This window comes from Parambassis ranga, chromosome 3, assembly GCF_900634625.1.
Source record: "Parambassis ranga chromosome 3, fParRan2.1, whole genome shotgun sequence".
NCBI classification, from domain to species: domain Eukaryota; kingdom Metazoa; phylum Chordata; class Actinopteri; family Ambassidae; genus Parambassis; species Parambassis ranga.
In genome coordinates this window covers 17,587,041-17,606,083 of record NC_041024.1, presented here as the reverse complement: position 1 = coordinate 17,606,083, position 19,043 = coordinate 17,587,041, and the positions used below count along the sequence as shown (strand labels likewise).

The 19,043-nt window shown below is 41.1% G+C and overlaps 1 protein-coding gene across 1 annotated transcript in view; it reads left to right on the top strand.

The window, feature by feature from the left end:
* galnt2 (UDP-N-acetyl-alpha-D-galactosamine:polypeptide N-acetylgalactosaminyltransferase 2) overlaps positions 1 to 19,043 on the top strand; it is a 39,122-nt gene that overhangs the window by 13,964 nt on the left and 6,115 nt on the right. The window contains exons 2-12 of the mRNA XM_028401593.1: positions 7,156 to 7,243; positions 10,433 to 10,586; positions 12,638 to 12,736; positions 12,820 to 12,887; positions 12,984 to 13,049; positions 13,136 to 13,257; positions 14,441 to 14,528; positions 14,795 to 14,882; positions 14,996 to 15,099; positions 16,498 to 16,624; positions 18,900 to 18,992. Coding sequence (XP_028257394.1) covers positions 7,156 to 7,243; positions 10,433 to 10,586; positions 12,638 to 12,736; positions 12,820 to 12,887; positions 12,984 to 13,049; positions 13,136 to 13,257; positions 14,441 to 14,528; positions 14,795 to 14,882; positions 14,996 to 15,099; positions 16,498 to 16,624; positions 18,900 to 18,992 — 1,097 coding nt within the window. The remainder of the gene's footprint in view (positions 1 to 7,155; positions 7,244 to 10,432; positions 10,587 to 12,637; positions 12,737 to 12,819; positions 12,888 to 12,983; positions 13,050 to 13,135; positions 13,258 to 14,440; positions 14,529 to 14,794; positions 14,883 to 14,995; positions 15,100 to 16,497; positions 16,625 to 18,899; positions 18,993 to 19,043) is intronic.

Sequence of the window (19,043 nt, the reverse complement as noted above, 5' to 3'; positions counted from 1 at the left end):
GATTTTGTAGACAGCCTACTTTTATTTTTTTATTCTGTCCTCACTCTCTCACTCTTTGATTTTCTCCCAGTGTTTTTTCTTACTGGAGAGACAAGAGTAAAGATGGTATTTTAAAGTTACAAACAATGATATAATGGGCTCCTCCATGTGTCTGAAGCAGGGGCATTGTTTCCAATGACCCAGCTGCATCAGTGAGTGTCACACTGTTCTGATGTTTCTGTGATGGTTTGGGGAACATCAGTCATGACTTATTAAAGATCAGTAAGCTTCACAGAGGCTGTGCAGAAGCCTTTTTATCCGTGGATAGTTGAAGAGTTTCACACTTTGCTTTGTCACTATACGGAGGCAGCAATTTATGAATCTGTCCTCAAATTACAGGTTATTATCTCTCATTCAACACATCCTCACATATACTTTATAGCAGTGGTCCCCAACCACCGGGCCGGGGACCGGTACCGGTCCGTGGGTCATTTGGTACCGGGCCGCACAGAAAGACTGAGCAAAACATATATTATTCATTATCTGAGTCTGACAGCTGTTTCATTTATAAATCGATCAGATTCATCCGCCTGTGCCTTTAAGCACCTGCCCAGACGCTTGTCTCGGTCACGGGATACGGCCCCAAAATTAAGCCCACAAGCAGCAAAAATAAATAAAAAACAAACGTCTTTGGAGAGCTTCTTCGGAAAGGGGAAAAGGCCTAACGAGGAGACAGAAGAAGAGGAGCCTACCCCTTCAAAGAAAAAGAAACCCGCATTTAAAAGACTATATCAGGAGTCCTATTTAAAATACGGATTTATTGCAACAGGTGATTCTCACACACCAAGTCCGCTCTGAGTGACATGTGGCGACAGACTCGCAAATGAAACGAAGCCTTCAAAACTGCGAGACCGAGCACCCTGCATTAAAAGACGAGCCATGGAAGAAAACATGAACAAGAACGACTGAAGCAATTAATGACGGCCAAAACAAAATTACGGAGTGGACTGGACATAAGAAACACACTTCGGGTGTCATGTCTCCCATTATCCCCAGATGGGACCGCCTCATTGCTGGGAAAGCTCAAAGGCTCCCACTAATTAAGCATAAGAGTAAGTTGTCTGTTTATGCACTTTGTTTTTTTTTTTTTTTTTTTTTTTCTGTGCCGGTCCGTGAAAGTATTGTTTTACATGATACCGGTCCGTGGTGCAAAAAAGGTTGGGGACCGCTGCTTTATAGAACACATTTAATTATATACCGGTAGGTAATACATAGTTTAGTTGATTGCCAGTGAAATCACTTCCTGTATAGCTATTGGGCTGCAATAGCCATTGTTCTTTTGCTTTACTTTCACTTTAGGGCCTCTTTAAGGTTTTTCCTTAGAAACCATGGTTACAACATGTTTTTTCTCTGTCCAGTCTGTTAAGTGAGGTCTGATGCAGAGAAATATGGAGGGAAGCAGAGATGTGAGACGAAGCACTGTGAAGAGAAGGCAGATGAGATGCATTATAATGAAATGAAGTTAGGAGAAAGTGGACGGATGATGGTGTTCACCAGGTGAAAAGTTCAGTCATGTCTAATTTGACAGTTTTATTCCAAAGCTTGTTGCTACTGAGGCCAGAGATGTTGGAGAGCCTCCAAGTGTATCCTCCCTCCTCATCTAACCTCACTCCCCCATGTAATGACACCCCAGTTATGGTTGTTTTCTTAAGGCTTGTTTTCACCAACAAGCTTCTTTCACTTCTTTCATCTTTTGTGTTGAACTGCTGCCAGAAGATTGTCTGTGTGTGTAGGGGGGCCTGAGGACACCAAGTTGTGATTAAAGAGGAGGAAAAAATGTGACTTGTTCTAGATTCTTTCTTCTCCTGGATAAACAACTTGCAGCGCGAGGCGGAGAGGACAGCAGCATCACCACAGGGAACCCGAATCAGGGATATTAACACAGTCACTGTGTGAAGGCATGCAGTCTCCCCGAGTCTTATGTAGATGAAGATGTCACATTTTTGTGCAAGAAACATTCCGTGCCCCCGATTCTGTTTTCCATCCTGGTGTTTTTGGGATGGAGGGGTTGTGCTGGAGACAGATGTGGTGTGGCTGTGATTTCCTTTTTGTTTTTCTACGTGTTTGTTGTCTTCTAGGAAACAAAACTCATTTTTCATGTGATGCCCTTGCCTATTAACCCACCTACAGGCTTCCTTTCCTGTGGAGTTTTATTTTTGGTTACTTGGTTGAACGAATTTGTTTGTCACAAACTTTTTGAGTTGAACCTTTTCACTGTGTTAAACAAAACAAATCTCTTCCATCTTCAACAAGATTCTCCACCATTAACTTTGCTGTCATGGTGACAAATCCCTTGTAAAAGTACAGCTATGATTCAGAGGGTGATGTGGGGTACTTGTTAAAAAAGATTATTTTTCCATGCGATGGCCAGCGACTGCTCAGACTTGTGAGGGGAAATTCATTCTTTAGACAATTTGACATTGATGTGACGAGGCAGGCTGTGATGGTAAGGTTTCTCATGTATACTCAGATAAACTGTGGTTTGATTCCCTCTGGAACAGCCGAGCTGCATGATATTTTTATGATATTGCTGTGAGCCCCTGTGGGGGATGTTTCTATTTTCACTTCTCGGGGAGGTCAAAGGTTGCTGAGCACTATGCCTGGGGCTGATCTGGATTCAGCGTGCTGCTTAAGGTCACTGCAGCGCAGCACAGATGCTGGCTGTCACAGGGGCTTGAACCTCCGTAGTCCAGTTGAAGGACATTTTCTCTAATCAGGAGCAGCTTCCAAATGCCAGCCTGTGCGTGAAAGCCTACCACAAATGGTATATAACAATACCTGTCTGTGGGTATGGAGGATATTAACTTGTCAGACTAGGATTGAATTTTGTCCAACTCATTTTGGCCCGTACAGATATTTGCACATATTTAATTACAGAGAACTGTCTGGTGTAGGGATGGTGCACAGTGACATCAGTCACCAGGGACACAGCAAGCATCAACGTATCTGTCTGTCACTGTTTTATTTTGGACAATTCTTATATTTCATAGCCAAACTGGTGATAGCCAAAAGCTCCTACACCAGACGATATGATCTAAGAGCTTCATAGTTTCATCAGTGTGTGTGTGCTTCTGTCTGTGTCTGTGCACTTCTGCATTGTATTGTTGTCTCTTGGGTGATTGTGTGATGAATTGAGCCCACAGAGAAAATCGTGTCGTTGGCACAGCTTGCTGTATCACAGACACAGTTTAATCTGGATTTACACTGTGAAATCAAACATGGCTCTGTCTTGAGGTTAAAATTTTACTACATATAGATCGCAGTAAATATATTATCTCCATGCTTTAGAATAATGGATTGTATGTGTTCAAGGAAATCATTGTGAGTGCTGTGTGTGTGTGTTGCGGAACCCTTGGCTGCTATCTGAGTTAATCTATCAGTGGATGTGATCAGATTACTGTGGATTATACTGACTATTAGAGGCTTGGCCAAGACTAGATGCCCCACACACACACACACATGCACATTCAGATAAGTGCACAAATGTATGCGTGCAACAGGAGTGACACTAATGCATGTGAGCTCACATACACCAAACATGAGCTGACACTTGTTAACACACACACGCATGCTTGGTCGGATCTGTCGGGGGCTTAACGTCCATCCCATTATCAGAAAAGCAGGTGTAAAAGCTTTGTTGTGCCCTGAGTAGATCCTTCAGTTGGCAGAGAGAACAAGTTTGTAAAGATTGTGTGTTTAAAATAGATTCCTCTGAGTTGATTGACAATATTTAGTTTTTCTGTTTTTTTAGAAGTGGCTCTCTCAGTTCTCTTTACACTAAAATTGAGAATACAGTACTTACTGCTGCTTTTGATAATGAAATCTTCTCTGACAGCCGGTGTGTGTGTGTTCATTGTCAGATTTCATGTGCTTTGACATACATGTACTCGTCACATTGTGAAACGCTGCTGCCAGGTGTCATTTTCTCATTTCCCTGTTTAGATTTCAGTCATTCTGTGTTAAAGCATGACATTACCCTTATCTTAACCACTATGAATTCTTCATAATCGCTTAATGCTGCCCTACATAAACCAGCAACAAAGCCCAGAGATAAACACACACCACAGGGACACGTACACCCACGGGAGCTGTTAGGTGGTTCTGAACAGGAAAACAAACCAACCACCACAGGAGAGAATCTCGAAAAGGCAGTTTGTATGTATAACGGAGAACTAAACAAAAGCAAAGACAGTATAGCACCTTAATATAACTACGAGTGCTGGATATAAACTGGCTTCACACCATAATTCACATCTCTTCCTTTGAATGAACTGTGTGTGTGTGTTTGAAATTCAGTTTGTGCACGCATTGTGTCTTTTTGCCTTTATGTGTCATGACCATCTGTCAGATGGCAGACTAAGCAAATGGCTGGCCAAGTGACACAACAGAAATGAGAGACAAAAAAAGATGTAAAAGAATGACTGACAGACAGAATGATGGATGGAGAGAGATTAAAAAATGGAGAGTGATTCAGGCAGAGAATGACTAAAGAGGGAGAAAAATAGACATGTATTTATATTTATTTGCTTTCTTACTGAGAGTTAGATGACAAGATTGATACTTCTATCTCCTACGTCTCTACGGTAAATGTGAAGGACATGATTAGCATACATTAACATAATAATTTGGGGGAAGGAGCCTGGCTCTGTCCAAATGTAACCAAATCCACCTACACCCACCCCCAGACATTCAGTTTCTGCAGAAGGATCCCTTTCAAAATCAAAAGCTTAAGTTGCATGAATCTTAATGTTGTTAACCAATATCCATAAAGCTGCTACTTTTTGTAGTATGTACTTTAGTAGCATGTGGAGGTGTCTGCTGTTTATGCCTCTACATAGTGTATACGGCTTGTTTTCACCATGTCATGTTTGTGCTTAGAGAAAAGGCAGATGTGAGTTACAAAAATAGCTGTCTGACATCTGCTCCCTGCTTGCGCCTTTAAATCATGTTTCAATCAGTGATAGGTCATATTTATAGCAACCATTTGTTAATTAATCACACTAGTGCTCTGCATTGTTCTCATCATCTCCTAATGTTTTCTATCTTGGTGTGAGCTGTGATGAACTGCGGTTCTCATAAATCAGAGACGTGTAGATGGGAGGCATGCAGCACACATTTGTTTGGAGATGTGTACATTCACTGTTATTACTTTCTGTGATTAACTTCCTCCCAACTCTAACTGTATTTCCAGCCTATTTGGAAAACTCTTGTTTGTTAAATGATACATTTATGCAGTTAAAACAATAGTGTGTACTTGAAAAAAACATTTTGTGTTTACTGCTGGATAAAGGGCTTGCTGATCTCTCTAATCTCCGTCTAATGGCAGTCTAAATATTCATAAAAAGGCTTAAAGCTGAAAGCAGCAGCAAGTCAAAGTACTAAATTTCTGACAGGAAGTTGTGCATATCTTAATTTGACAGTCCACGCTATTCACCAGGCTGTCAGAACCTGCACTTCCTCAGGTCTGCTATGCACATGATGTTGCATATATATCTATATCTATATATATCTATATATATATAGATATATATAGATATATATATATATACAACCAGGCGCATAGAGGCAGTTTACATTTTTGTGTTAGACGTGAGAGACTGAAAACATGACAGATATGATCAACTTTAATCTGATAGAGAAAGATGAAGCTTAGCAGACTTCAGTAACTGTCTCTGTTCCTGAAGCTCTTAAAATGTTCATCTACCTAAAATATGTGAATATGATCACTGAATCACTCAAAACCCGCAGGAATGCATTGAGATCCATCAGACAAAGAGATTCTTTATAGCAGATATAATCTCAATCTGCAAATCCCTTCTTGTTCACCCAAAGAGTGGAGATATCCTGTTATCGGCTTAAAATGCAAAGACATGAAACTTTCTTGTTTGAAGAGTTGACCGCATAATGCCAGCCAGGCAGCCTTTTCTAAGAAAAAACTCGAACGAAACTCGAAACGATGCAAAGGAGCTGTTTGTAGTTTTTTTTACCTGAGTATATTGCCCTATTTTCCCTCAGAACCTGTTAAGCTCTATTTTCTGCAGCTTTAGTTTGCATCCTATATGTCATCTGTCCTGAACATGTATAGAAATTGATTTTATGTAGAATGCTTTATAGTAGTTGTGGATAGTGGACGGTCTAATTTTATACCAGAGCAGTTAAAGAACAGATTGAGGTTCCATTCACAGCAGATGAATATATATAAAAAAATCTGGCATGGAGTAAAACACAGTAAACAACAGCAGTTATTTTGATGTTTGTTGTGTAAAACAAAACTAATAGAAAAGCAGACTGAAAATCCTTTTTGACCATTCTCCCAGGAGCAGAGGAGAACAGGTAAATACTGTCTGTGTTGGGTTGTGATGTCACACGGTCATTGGTTGTCCTGAAGCAGTAAAGAAAACAGATCAATAAACCATTTTAGAGAGGCTGAAGGTGAAACTGAACTCCAAAGCAAATAAGAGAGTTGAACAATAGTTTTCTAAAGTCAAGGGCAGCAGTGTGTGCAGGGAATGAATGGTGCTAATTGCTGTGCATTGATCCAGAGGGCTTTAATGGTAGCATACTATATGGACACAAGGATGGACGACTCGGGTCATTGGTCTGTTGGTGGAGAGGGCATGAATATGACTGTGTGTGTGTTTCAATACAACTCGGAAAGTGAAGTTGGATATGAATTGATTTATTTATTGATTTACTGTAAGTGCTTTGCTGACAATGTTGGACAATCAAAGCTGTCTTCGCTTTGATTGTCCAACATTGTCGGCCATCAGAATCACATTCTATGGATGTCCTGTTGGTGTGCATTGAGTGGACTCATTCTGATTCAAAAGCAACATTTTTTATTTTTGTTAAAATAATACAGGGATCTCATCAAATTTCGTACATTTATGTTGTTAAAGTGTTTAAATATTGTGACAAGCTTGGCTTATCACAATATTTCCACACTGCCTGCCCTCTCACATATCTATGGTCTTCTAAACATTGCAAAAAAATAAATGTAATTTTCTTCCAGTCTGTGTCATGTGATCCTCTGACGCATGTTTACTGTTTCAGAGCTAACTGTGTGAATCCAAGCTAACGCGTGCTGTGTCTCGCTGTCTGCCTTGTTGATTTCAGGATGAATGGAGCTCCAGTGACTCATCCAGTAGGAGCAAACCTCACAGCTTTGATGACAAGGCTCACAGCCTGGAGACACTGCCACCAGGTAGGAAACTTCACCATCACTCATTGACCACAACCTTTCTGCTCCTGATTGCATGACCAGAGGAGGCAATTCGCTCACTCAGTACAGTGACGATGTCACAAGATTAAGATCAAAGCAACAAACCCACAGATAATTACCCAAAATGCATCTCAACTGCCAATGGCTGTAGATTCAGGTGTGTTGAAGCAGGCAATGTGGCCTAAAGTAGAAATGAGGATTTGGTGTCAGACCATGATGTTACCCTAGAAATAAGGGTAGAAGTGGCTTCAATTTCTCTACAACATGACTTCTATGTGAGCAGTCTTTATAGGCATTTCCTCTTGCTCAAACATATGTCATCACTCTTTAGCAGTTTATTATGTTGTGCAGCTTTATCTGAAGCTGCAGGAGACACATGTATTTGTACTATGATGCCTGCTATCCTGTAGAACAGGTGCCGTTCTTTTTAATGCTGGTTAATTCCATAAACTATGTAAAGTCAAGGCATAAAAGCAAGATATCAAAAATAACTTTGCCATTTTCATAATCAAGAAATTTGAGAAGGATCTCCTCAAGTTCTGAACTCTGTGTTTCAGTGCCCCATTGTTTGCAGTAGTGACTGAACTAAAGAGAAAGGTATTACAAATACATCCCAGCTGTTGAGCATGTGTCAGCCCGACACTGTACACCACATGTATGTGGTCCACACACTGCCAAAACCCATTTCCTTTTCAGAGTGTGGTAACACAGTGACATGGTTTGATTTTGTTATTACCAGCAGAACATGAACATCCTTAACCTTACCATGTATAAATAACCACACAGACAAAAGACAATGCAGCTATATGATACAAACTGTAAAGAGGTTGGAGCCACTGATTTATTTAAAATACTTCATGCAACCATTTTAGTCTTCCCACAAACCCAGCTATGCATCTCCACCCAGACACTGAAAAACATTGTTTCAGTGTCCAGTACTGTACAGGGGAGGGAGAGAGAGAGAGGAGCAAGAGGAGTATCTGAGCCACACGTTTTTCATTCAGCTCTCATCGTCAGCCTGACTCAAAGCAGCAGCAGCGCCTCCTTCACGAGCCTGTGACCTGCAAACGCTGAACACACACTCTCTTATCTGATCCAGCAGTGGAAATGGAATCCAATTTGAATGTTGAAGTCAGGGGATTTCAACTTCAGGGTGACTTAAAAAACAACAGCATAACACAAGATCACCAACAGCACAATCAGAATCAGAATCAGAAATAATTTAATAACCCCAGAAGGGAAATTGCACACTGAAGCTCTGAGGGAACAGGCGGAGGATAGGAGAAGGACATTAGAAGTGAAGGCTCTGCATCTGCACAAGTTTGTGGTGATTATTTTGTTCTGCTTGCTGCTTTAAAGCTACTAAAACAGATATGCAGAAGTTAAAAGTTACCTTCAAAAATCTTCCATGTTAATCCTCAGTTTGGTTTAAGACAGATTGTGGGACTGAACCTGTGGATTGACAATAAAAGCTCTAAATGTGTTAGAGATATCAATTGTCATTTGAAATTTTATAAAAAAAAAAAGGGAGCGAGGTGGCCAAGTTTGGTGCTTTGTATTCTTTTGAGTTTGGGTAATGAAAAAAGAAACATCCGGCTGCATCTCATATTGAAATGCATCCATTAACTGATTTTCAGGGAGTGAATCAAACATGACATGGGTGCACATTCAGCAGCCATTAAACAATACCAGAGCACAGATCCTTCACATCAGATCCAACACAAGGTTGTTAAAGGAGTTTTCAGCAAATATTGTAACAAACAACCACAACCAGTCGACGGCAGTGGGTTGAAACAGCTCTCTGATCAGAGTCTGAGCGAGAGTGACATCTGTTCAAAATGCAGTAATAGCAACCAATAGCTGCCCTGTTCATCAGTACAGAAGGAGAGTGATGAAAACAGCAAACCCCTGGCTGCGATTAGATAGATACACTCGCTAAAGGAGTGTCAAGAGTACTGCAAACCTGTCAGATGAATAAGTAATCTCAGTTTCTGCCTCTGCTTTGTGGTTGAACATACAAAGAAGAAAGGATTGACAGAGAGACTGTGATAAAGACGTTCACAGACAGAGCTAAAGTCTCATAAAGTGTCTAAGCATTCATTTCAGTACATTAATTACTTGCTGCCACTAAACATAGATATCAGCAAGGACATCACACACGCTGACACATGCAGCCATGTCTCAGAGGCACTGTTAAATAGTTGCAAGCAGATCATTGCAAGCTTCAGCTAATTAACATGCCAGACACATTCACGTGCTGTCAGGGTAGACACATGCACACACGCTGCCGGCTCTCTTCTCCCTGTCAGCCCCTGTCTCTCTGTCTGTCTGCTTGTCTGCTTGCCTGCCTGTCATGCACACACTCATCTATGTTGAGAGATACTGTAATCTCACTCCGCCATATGCTTAACACAAGTCATTACCATAGCAGCTGCACCAAGCTAATTAGTTGCTTTATTATTCGTGTGTGTCTGTGTCTCAGTAGTCAGTGATAAACTGTGAAATTAAACATGACAACTTTCTCTGTTCGGTGCGCGGTGATCTCCGTAATCTGGTCAGACAGACACCACATGTGCACAGTGTGTGTGTTTATTTATACTGATTGTAGTACTGTTTTCCAAACTTATCTTTTTAGTTTCATCCATAAAAACATGAGAAGTTTTATTTTTAGTCTGACTCTTTATAGCGAATGGTATAAGTTCTTTTGTGGTCTCTGGCTGTGTTAAGTAGTCTTACTGTGTCTCTTGAATTCTGTTCTGCATATTTTTCACTCACAAGCAGCATAAATTTCATGTCAGCTTTCCTCAGTGCCATGTTGCTGACTTGTCAGGCAGCGGCTTGAAGCAGCAAGGTTTCCTTTCTGTCAGTCATGAAGGATTCTTGCATCAGCCAGGCTGCTGCCTACATTTCGTATTCCCACTGATGTATAATCCCATTCATTCTCAAGACACGTTTTCAACCTTTGTGAAGGTTTCAACATCATCTTTGGTGGCTTTTATTTTGGGGAATGGTGTGTTTATTTAACATTACACCCCCAGAAAGTCCCACTGTGAAAATACTTCTCATTAAATCTGAATTTACAGTTTGTACTTTAGTGGGTTAGCTAACCCTGCATCCTCAATGGACTTTTAATGGCTGTGTGTTTACTGTTTGTTTTTTTTATGGGTGCAGGTAAGGTGCGCTGGCAGGATTTCGACCAGGATCTCTATGTTGGAGCGACGGTGGTCCGACCAGGTCAGGACCCATATGCAAGGAACAAGTTTAACCAGGTGGAGAGCGACAAACTACGTATGGACAGAGCAGTGCCTGATACGAGACATGATCAGTACGTACTTACACGTATATGGACGAGACATGCTGTCCCTCCTGGCTTTTATTTTTGCATGTGTGATTGCAAGGATTATGTGTACATACTGTCCTGTGTCTATTTGACAAATTACCCAGCCCGGCCCAGATAAGATCTCATGGGAACTCCCTCTATTGTGGTTTATCAGATGAAACCAGGAAGTAGCAGCAGAGCAGACACACTGTACACTGTCTGCCTTAGTCATAAAACAAGCCTCTGGTAATAGCTGCTGATTGTTCTGCTTGTTAAAGGGATGACAAAAATAAATTGTGACATAATACCAGTTGACTTCCTTAATTAGAAGAGCATTGTTTTTAGTGAGCTGGAATCTTACCATACAAAACAAACCGACACTGTTTATTCTGCCCATTATAACCCTTGATTTAAAGTGTATAGGTGTAAAACTGTGTTTCTCTTAGCAGTGCACGAGTCTTGGCACATATCGCAGCTCCGGCTCTCACCCATTTTTCATGCCACTCTGCACTGTTTTCTTTAATAAAGCTGAAACACGTCTGGCACCAAAGTGTGTCCTCAGATGTCTATGAAGATTCTCAGTCATCCAGGTCATTTTCTTTCAGAAGTTTGAAGCGAGGCACTGGACTGTAGAGTGTTCTTGAGCAGCGGTGTCCTCGGCTCTGCCTTTCTTTGGCTCAGAGCTCCCTTCCTTGTGATTTTAAATTTGTTTTCTTTTTTTCACCAAATTATGTCTCATTTCGAGTCTTCCCACCTATAACATGACTATCCTGGAATTTCAAATATGTAAGGAGACTGAATGTGATGTGTGACTGAACCCTGTGAACCCTGGTCAGGGTGGGTTTGATTTCTCTGGTAGAGAGAGAGAGAATAATTACTCACCTTTTGAGCCAACGGAGATGCCTTTAAACACTCTGAACTTTTTCTCAGAGTATATTCTTACCAGCTATTTTTGCCCCCTCACCAGGAACACACCCTTAATGTATAGGTTCTCGGGTTTCTGACTATACCATAACTTGCACTGGAGAGATAAACTGTGGGTGTGTTTCATATCTGTAGACTTAAAGCAACAGTTTCATTGTATTGGTTAGTTGCATATGTACTGTAAGTGAAAGCAAAAAAGGCTGACTTCCTAGTTAATATTGTAAGTATGTCAGTGATTTTATTCAAGCAACATTATGTCCAGATACACACAGTGTGATTCAAAGACTATTTTTATAAAAGCAGGCAGTGGCCTCTGATATATTGACCTACCTCAGACAGTTGGAGCCATTAGCCTACTAAAAGAGCAGGGATGTGTCTCCTATTGATCTGATAGTGATGTGTCATTTGCACAGCATGCAGCAGTGCAGATTGTGAAGAGTTTCCAGAGGGGAAAAAAGCATTTTTTTCAGGCCAAGCACAGAATTGCTTCTAGCAGAGGCTCAAACACACTGATATACTCATCTAAAGCTAGGAAAAAATGTATTTGTCTCTATTAAGATGTCAATACAAGATTATTGCATCTGCCGACAGACATGATACAATGACAAAAGATACACCTACACATGAGTATGTACACACACATTTGATCATGTGACCTACATCCAAAGCCTGTGAGTTTAACCACAGTGTTAGATTGGCTGTTTTGTTGAGTCGGATGGGAAAACAGGTTTCCCTGCAGTCCATACTCTCTTTGGCTTCCTCATCCTCCTATCTTGTCATGTAGTGTCCCCTATCTGATGTTCCTCCCATTTAATTCAGGGCAGGATTTGTATGTTTTGGACACGCACACACACACGCACGGATTTTGAGCTCTACGGTCACCAAACCCACTGTCAATCCCAGCTTCAGCAAAGCATCACTCCGTGATTGTGTGTGTCTCTGTATTTCTCTCTACATCCATCTCCTTCCTGCCGTGTGTGTGTTCTGAATCCCATTTATTGTGTTCATAGAATCAAAATCTGTTTTGGGAGCAGTTCCAGCTCACAGCTTGGCTCGCACATTCAGCGACGTGCTTATGTGTGAAGAAGGGTTTATGCACATTTGTAATTTGTATGGTTTCTCTGTGTGTGTAGCTGCAGACATAAACAATGGAGGTCAGACCTGCCGGCATCCAGTGTCGTCATCACCTTCCATAATGAAGCACGCTCTGCTCTGCTGCGGACTGTCATCAGGTAGGTGGATGTAGGTGTGCTGTGTCCAGTTTTTCCAGTTTGATTTGTAGGATTTCTATAAATTCTTTGTGTTCTCTGTTTAGTGTCTTGAAGAAAAGTCCTCCTCACTTAGTCAAAGAGATCATTTTGGTTGATGACTACAGTGATAACCGTGAGTAATTCATGGAAACGCATAATCCACACACACAAGTCTGTCCACAGTAGTGTGTAAATGCATATAACATGCGCTGCATTGTGTGTGTTCCAGCTGAGGATGGAGCACTGCTGGGGAAGATTGAGAAAGTGCGCGTGTTGAGGAACGACCGCAGAGAAGGTAGTTAGAGGGAAGCCAGCGAAACATCTTAGTGCTGTCCCGTGTTGTGGGTTTTTTATGCAGTTTCTGTCTGTTACTTTCCTCAGGACTGATGCGTTCTAGAGTCCGTGGTGCAGATGCTGCCACAGCTCCAGTCCTCACCTTCTTGGACTCTCACTGTGAATGTAATGACCACTGGCTTGAACCACTGCTGGAGAGAGTGGCTGAGGTACACTCTCACATTATGCACACACATATTTATGTAGTGAACAAACAAGGCAGGAAGAATAACAATGGAAAGACAGAAATTAGCTGCTTTGTGTGTGGAAGCATCTCATCACACACCCCGCAGAGCAGATCATCAGTTGGTGATATCATTCTGGTTTGGCCAGCTTCCTCCTCTAAAGACAGCTTGAAACAAAAGTTGCTTCTGTGAAGGAAACATGCAGGCCATCTAAAATTACCACAGTATCACTCCAAATTAACTGCATCAACGTGCACAGTTTTTACTGTTTTGTAATTGTGCTTCTCATATGGTCTGACCTTGTCAAATTACAGTGTTGCATAAAAGCCTGGTCAATGTGGCCACAAGTCTGATTCAGCATGGTCATATTCACATGACTGCAGTTGGACACACACATCAGTCACTTCAGTCACCTTAACAGTCAGCTTTGTTCGCCCATCATCTGTAACTTGTGTGTTTGGGGGAAGGCTGCAACTCTGGAAAATGCTAATCTTGATGACAAAAGTGTATTCCCATATAACTACAAATTTAAATTGAATGTTTTTATAAATTAATAGTCTGATAATGTATTGAGTGACTTGTAGTGACAGCTTGAGTGTTAATCTAAAGAGGAACAGTGTGTGAGTTTGAGCCTGGCCTTTAAATATTTATCCAGTACTACTAAAAATGGTCTGATTCTGCATTCAATCCCTCAGAATCTGCTGTTTTGTTATTCCCAAGTTGATAAATGCCTGCAGCCAAGTCTGTAACATTTGGCAGTCAGAGTAATTGTGTTTCTTTGCTTTCTTTCTTTTCTAAATGAGTCACTCCTTTCCAAAAAGAGGAAAAGGGGAAATTGCAACAGTGCTGTTGAGTGGAACTTTGTTGTATTTAAAAAGTCTCAGTAGAAGTTTCTTGACCTGATTCTTACACTAAACTACACTGTGAAGTGTCTCTGTGTGCTTCAGCTTGAGTTTCTTTCAGTGTGAAACCGCTTTGCATTCAGTTATTAGACATAAGAAAAAAATAGAACATATGAATCAGTGATGTGGATGGGAATATGTATTGTTTCTCGGAGCTGTGTGGAGCTCTCACAGTAAATGTTTATTGATGGGGCAGATTTCCTGTAATCCCCATTCTGTGCTTGTCTGTAGCAGAAATAGTTTTTTTCTTTGTTGCCTTTTCTCAGGATAAGACCAGAGTAGTTTCTCCTATCATTGATGTCATCAACATGGACAACTTTCAGTATGTGGGAGCTTCGGCCGACCTAAAAGGAGGTGAATCACAAACACACACATACTTTCAAACTACAATTCGGAATGTCTGCTAATGTGTGCAGATGGAAAGTAAAGATTATTACACATTTAAGAATATATAATTCATCTCGCCCTTGTTACTAATTTAATATCTCTACAGTTCATTCACTATTGATCAAAATAATAATTTTATGACCCATCCTGCCTGATTTGTGGTGCCTGCAAATGTAATGGCAGTCCATACTTTACTTTTATGGCCCTCATTGCATGGTTTTTAATGTTTGTAGGCTTTGACTGGAATTTAGTTTTTAAATGGGACTACATGACTCTGGAACAGAGGCGAGCCAGACAAGGCAACCCCATCGCCCCCATCAAGTAAGACACACACACACACACCCACACACCCAAGTGTTCACTCACAGCTGACATAGTACCACTGTGATGTCCTTACTCCATCCACATGCCCTCTGTCCTCTCTGCCCATCCAGGACTCCAATGATAGCAGGTGGTCTGTTTGTGATGGATAAGGAATACTTTGAGACGCTGGGAAAGTATGACATGATGATGGATGTCTGGGGAGGAGAGAACCTGGGTGAGTGCTGCACACTCAGTAGAGTTACAGTAGACTGACGCTGACTGTCTTTCGGTTGTCAGAAAAACAGAAGTGAAAGTAAAATAAAATGCAAGAGTGGAAGTAAACTAGCCTGTACATGAAATGAAGCAAAACCTTTGACATAGATTCTCATTTCTAGTTGCTTCTCAGGATTCATGTTGAAAAATAAAGATGTCCACTGTCTTGCAGAATAAGTGAAACTGCTCCCATGTCTGTCCGTTGAGCAGCCCTGCTGCATAGACCTCTTTCTTGGTCACAAACCTGTGCCTGCTAGTCTGTTAATGTGACAGCTGTCTGTTGGGACCTGTAAGGCATCTGTAGATGTTTCCATGTCTGGGGTAACCAGGACAGTCATTCAGACATGAAGTTGAAACCTTTAGGTGCTCTTAGCTTTAGGCTTAAGGCTTGTACCAGTTAGTTTATCACAGAGATTGGAAAATGCTGCTCTGACGCAAGGTCTGCCAAAAAGAGCCTGTCAGGAAAAGAATTTCTTCTCTCTCAGTCGGTCTCACAAGACAGATTTTCCGCTGTGAGAAAATAAAAGGTAATAGCAGCTACATGTTGTTGCGTCATGTGTGCATGGAGCAATGTTCCAGACTTTTTCTTGGTGGATTTTCTTATGACTAGCTGTTTCCAGTCTTTATGCTAAGCTAACCAGCGATAAGTTGTAGATTGATAGATAGTACAGACGTGAGATTGATCCATATGAAATAAATCCAAGTCATTCTTAACAAGCACCTCATTAAATGTACAGCATTTCCTGAAATTGTAAACTATGCCTTTAAGTCCTGAACAGACACATAACTGTAATCTCTTCCCACTCATAAATGCTCTGCTTTTGGCTCGATGCACCACATATCCCTGCCCACTTATGAAATATCCACTCCCTTGTGAGGTTTGGTTCTAAAGTAGTGCATCGAATGTGTCTCACGCTGTGATCAACTCATGAGATCATCTGCATTTCCATGCCAGGAGCACTATAAACAGAAAATCTCTTCAGTAATTTGGCCGTCATATCTGGATGAAAGAGTCTTCCACAGTACAGTTGATCTTAGAAAATTACAGTGGTAATGTGATAATGATTGGACTCAGCGCCAAGTGAAAATAACAGTATGGAGATCATTTGCAAATAACAGAGATACAATAGCAGCTGTGTCTCACTGTAGCTTTTGTTTAAATTCAGTTGGGAAATGGCTGACAAGTGATTTGTGCTCCTCTCAAGGCGGCACAATGAACCAGAACTGGATTGACAGATCCTGGTTTACTTGTGCTCTCATTTATACACTTATTCAGATGCCAACAATGAAAATCTGGAAAAAACACATTCTGCATTAAGCTAAAGTGCTTATGACAATTAACTGTGTGTGTGTGTTGTAGAGATCTCGTTCCGTGTGTGGCAGTGTGGTGGCAATCTGGAGATTATCCCCTGCAGCAGAGTGGGCCATGTCTTCAGAAAGCAACACCCGTATACTTTCCCCGGCGGCAGTGGGACTGTGTTTGCAAGGTAACACACATACACACACACAGAGACACCAAGAGGACTGAACACATATTAACCAGCCAGGCTCCGCCCTCATTAATTAATTTACTCAAACAGAACATTTCCCATGTTGATTCTTGTGCTTCCTCCTTATGACATCACAGTTGTTGTGTGTGTTGAGTTATTATTGGATGGCTGTGATGTCTCCCAGTCTTGTCCACATGTTGACATGTCCTTCCTATAACAATGCACTGAATCCTAAAATGCTTCCACTCATTAGAACTGAACATCAGTGTGAACGTATGTGTATAAATTACCAAAGCTCTGTGTGACCTCCGCGGTGTTCTCTTGTTGGGAATTTGTTGTAATAGTTGTTAATATAGTTTTAGCGGGGCCTTACTTCTGAGTTCAGTGCTGCCTGTGCTTCAGGGACTGTTGTGTGAGTTATTTTCTTTCACTGCAGATTGTAAATGGCTAAACATGCATCATTGAATACTACTAAAGCTCTGAGCACAGCAGAGTTGGGTAATTAAAAATAAACAACATCAATTAAAAAACAATAAAAAAGTAATTACATGGAAAAGTGCTTTAAAATTTTGGACTAAAAGCTCACATCAGATGTAGACAATCTATTTTTGCACATGCTGCCCTTTGTTGCTCTGATAAATTTGACATGGGCACCATTAATTGGGAAGATGATACATGGAAAGATATGGATCTGTCCTTTTCAAACGGTCTCTAACCACAAGGAACCACCCCTGGAAATGAGCCCAGAAAACCCTTATGGTCCTGATTAAGAACATATGGGTGGAGCAAGAAACAGATAACGGAATTTAAAATGACCGTGGTTTCTTTGGTTATTGGAGCACTGTAACCGAGAGAGAAAAGAAAAATGAAGATCACCACAGATGAAGATGTAGAATTGGCTCATCGTCATCTTAATATGGGGACTGAAACATTTCAGGTCTTTAGTGACACAGTGTCAGTGGTAATTGCAATCTTGCTCTACAATACGAACATTACTTGCCTGTTGTGAACTACAATACGATCCCGTTTTCATTGGTTACATAAAACTAAACACAGTCCTTTAAGAAGTGGAGTAGCCCTTTAAATGTCTTGCCCTTCACTTTGATTAAAGTCCCTGAATGCATCCTTCTGGCTGCTGGCACAGACTCTGGGGAGCTGTGAAACTGTAGCACCTGTTTTGTTCAAGTGGATGACATTATAATTGTTCTTCAGAGAGCAGCATATACAACAATGCCAAGTTATAATGGGCATGCTGAGACAGGATCAACTTCCAATCAATGTGAAGACAAGGCCCTGTAGACTTAAAGGTTCATCTCGTGTACTGTCTGCAGGGGGAAGGCTGGCTGCACACTGAAAACACCCATTAATCCCTAAAACATTGAAATATTTATTATATTGGGGCATTTGGGGGGGCATTTGCCTTGTTGCTTCTAGTGGATTGGTGCTGTGCTGTACTCAGTGTTTGTGTGATGCTCTGAGATTGTTCTGTACAATTTAAATATCAATGCATCAGCTCCTCCCACACGATAAGCAGACATAACAGACAGATTATTAAAATAGATGTTGATTAATCGTGTAATTAATCCATCTTAAATGAACTTGATAACTGTGCTCAGCACCTATTCTCTGGTCCAGCTGGTGTAACATGGACTGCTGCCTGTTACTCAGTCAGCATTAGGCAACTCATAAAACTCCTACCATGATTAATACTTCAAATTAATTTAAGTGCTAATTTGCCAGTGTTTGTTTACTGTTGAAGGACCCTGGCCAGATTTTTTTTAAACTGGGAAATGTGTAGAGGCTGTTTTTTTTCATCTGCACTCAGTCAGAGGGAAAATCAACAGTGTCAGACTTTATAATCCTGTTGTATAAAGAAGGTTTGAACAAGTCGTATTTCACTCTAACACCAAATGCGACTGACAGTAGTCTGTTACATCATCAGAATAATAAAAAGTTGACAGAGTGTCTCTGGATGTCAACATGTTGCTTTGCTTGGCAGCATCAAGCAATGACTGCAGCAACTGGAAAAGAAAGACACACTCATTTGTGTCACCTGCAGAACTCTGCCACCTAACGGTGTGTATGTGTGTCTGCAGTCCATCCTTCATCTTCATCTGCCACACAGATCAGCTGGCTCATTGGTTTTAGTTTCATCTCTTTATTTGTTCCACACCTTGGTCTCAATGTGGTTTTCACCTTATTTAATGTCTCCTTTTTGTCTGTCTCTACCTGAGTTTCCTTTTTTAAAATTGTTTTCTGCTCCTCCTCTCAGGAACACAAGGAGAGCAGCAGAGGTATGGATGGATGAGTATAAGAACTTCTACTACGCTGCTGTCCCATCAGCGAGGAATGTTCCCTATGGAAAGTAAGTACTGCAAATGATCCTGCCTCACAGGAGTCAGACATAAAAATGGAG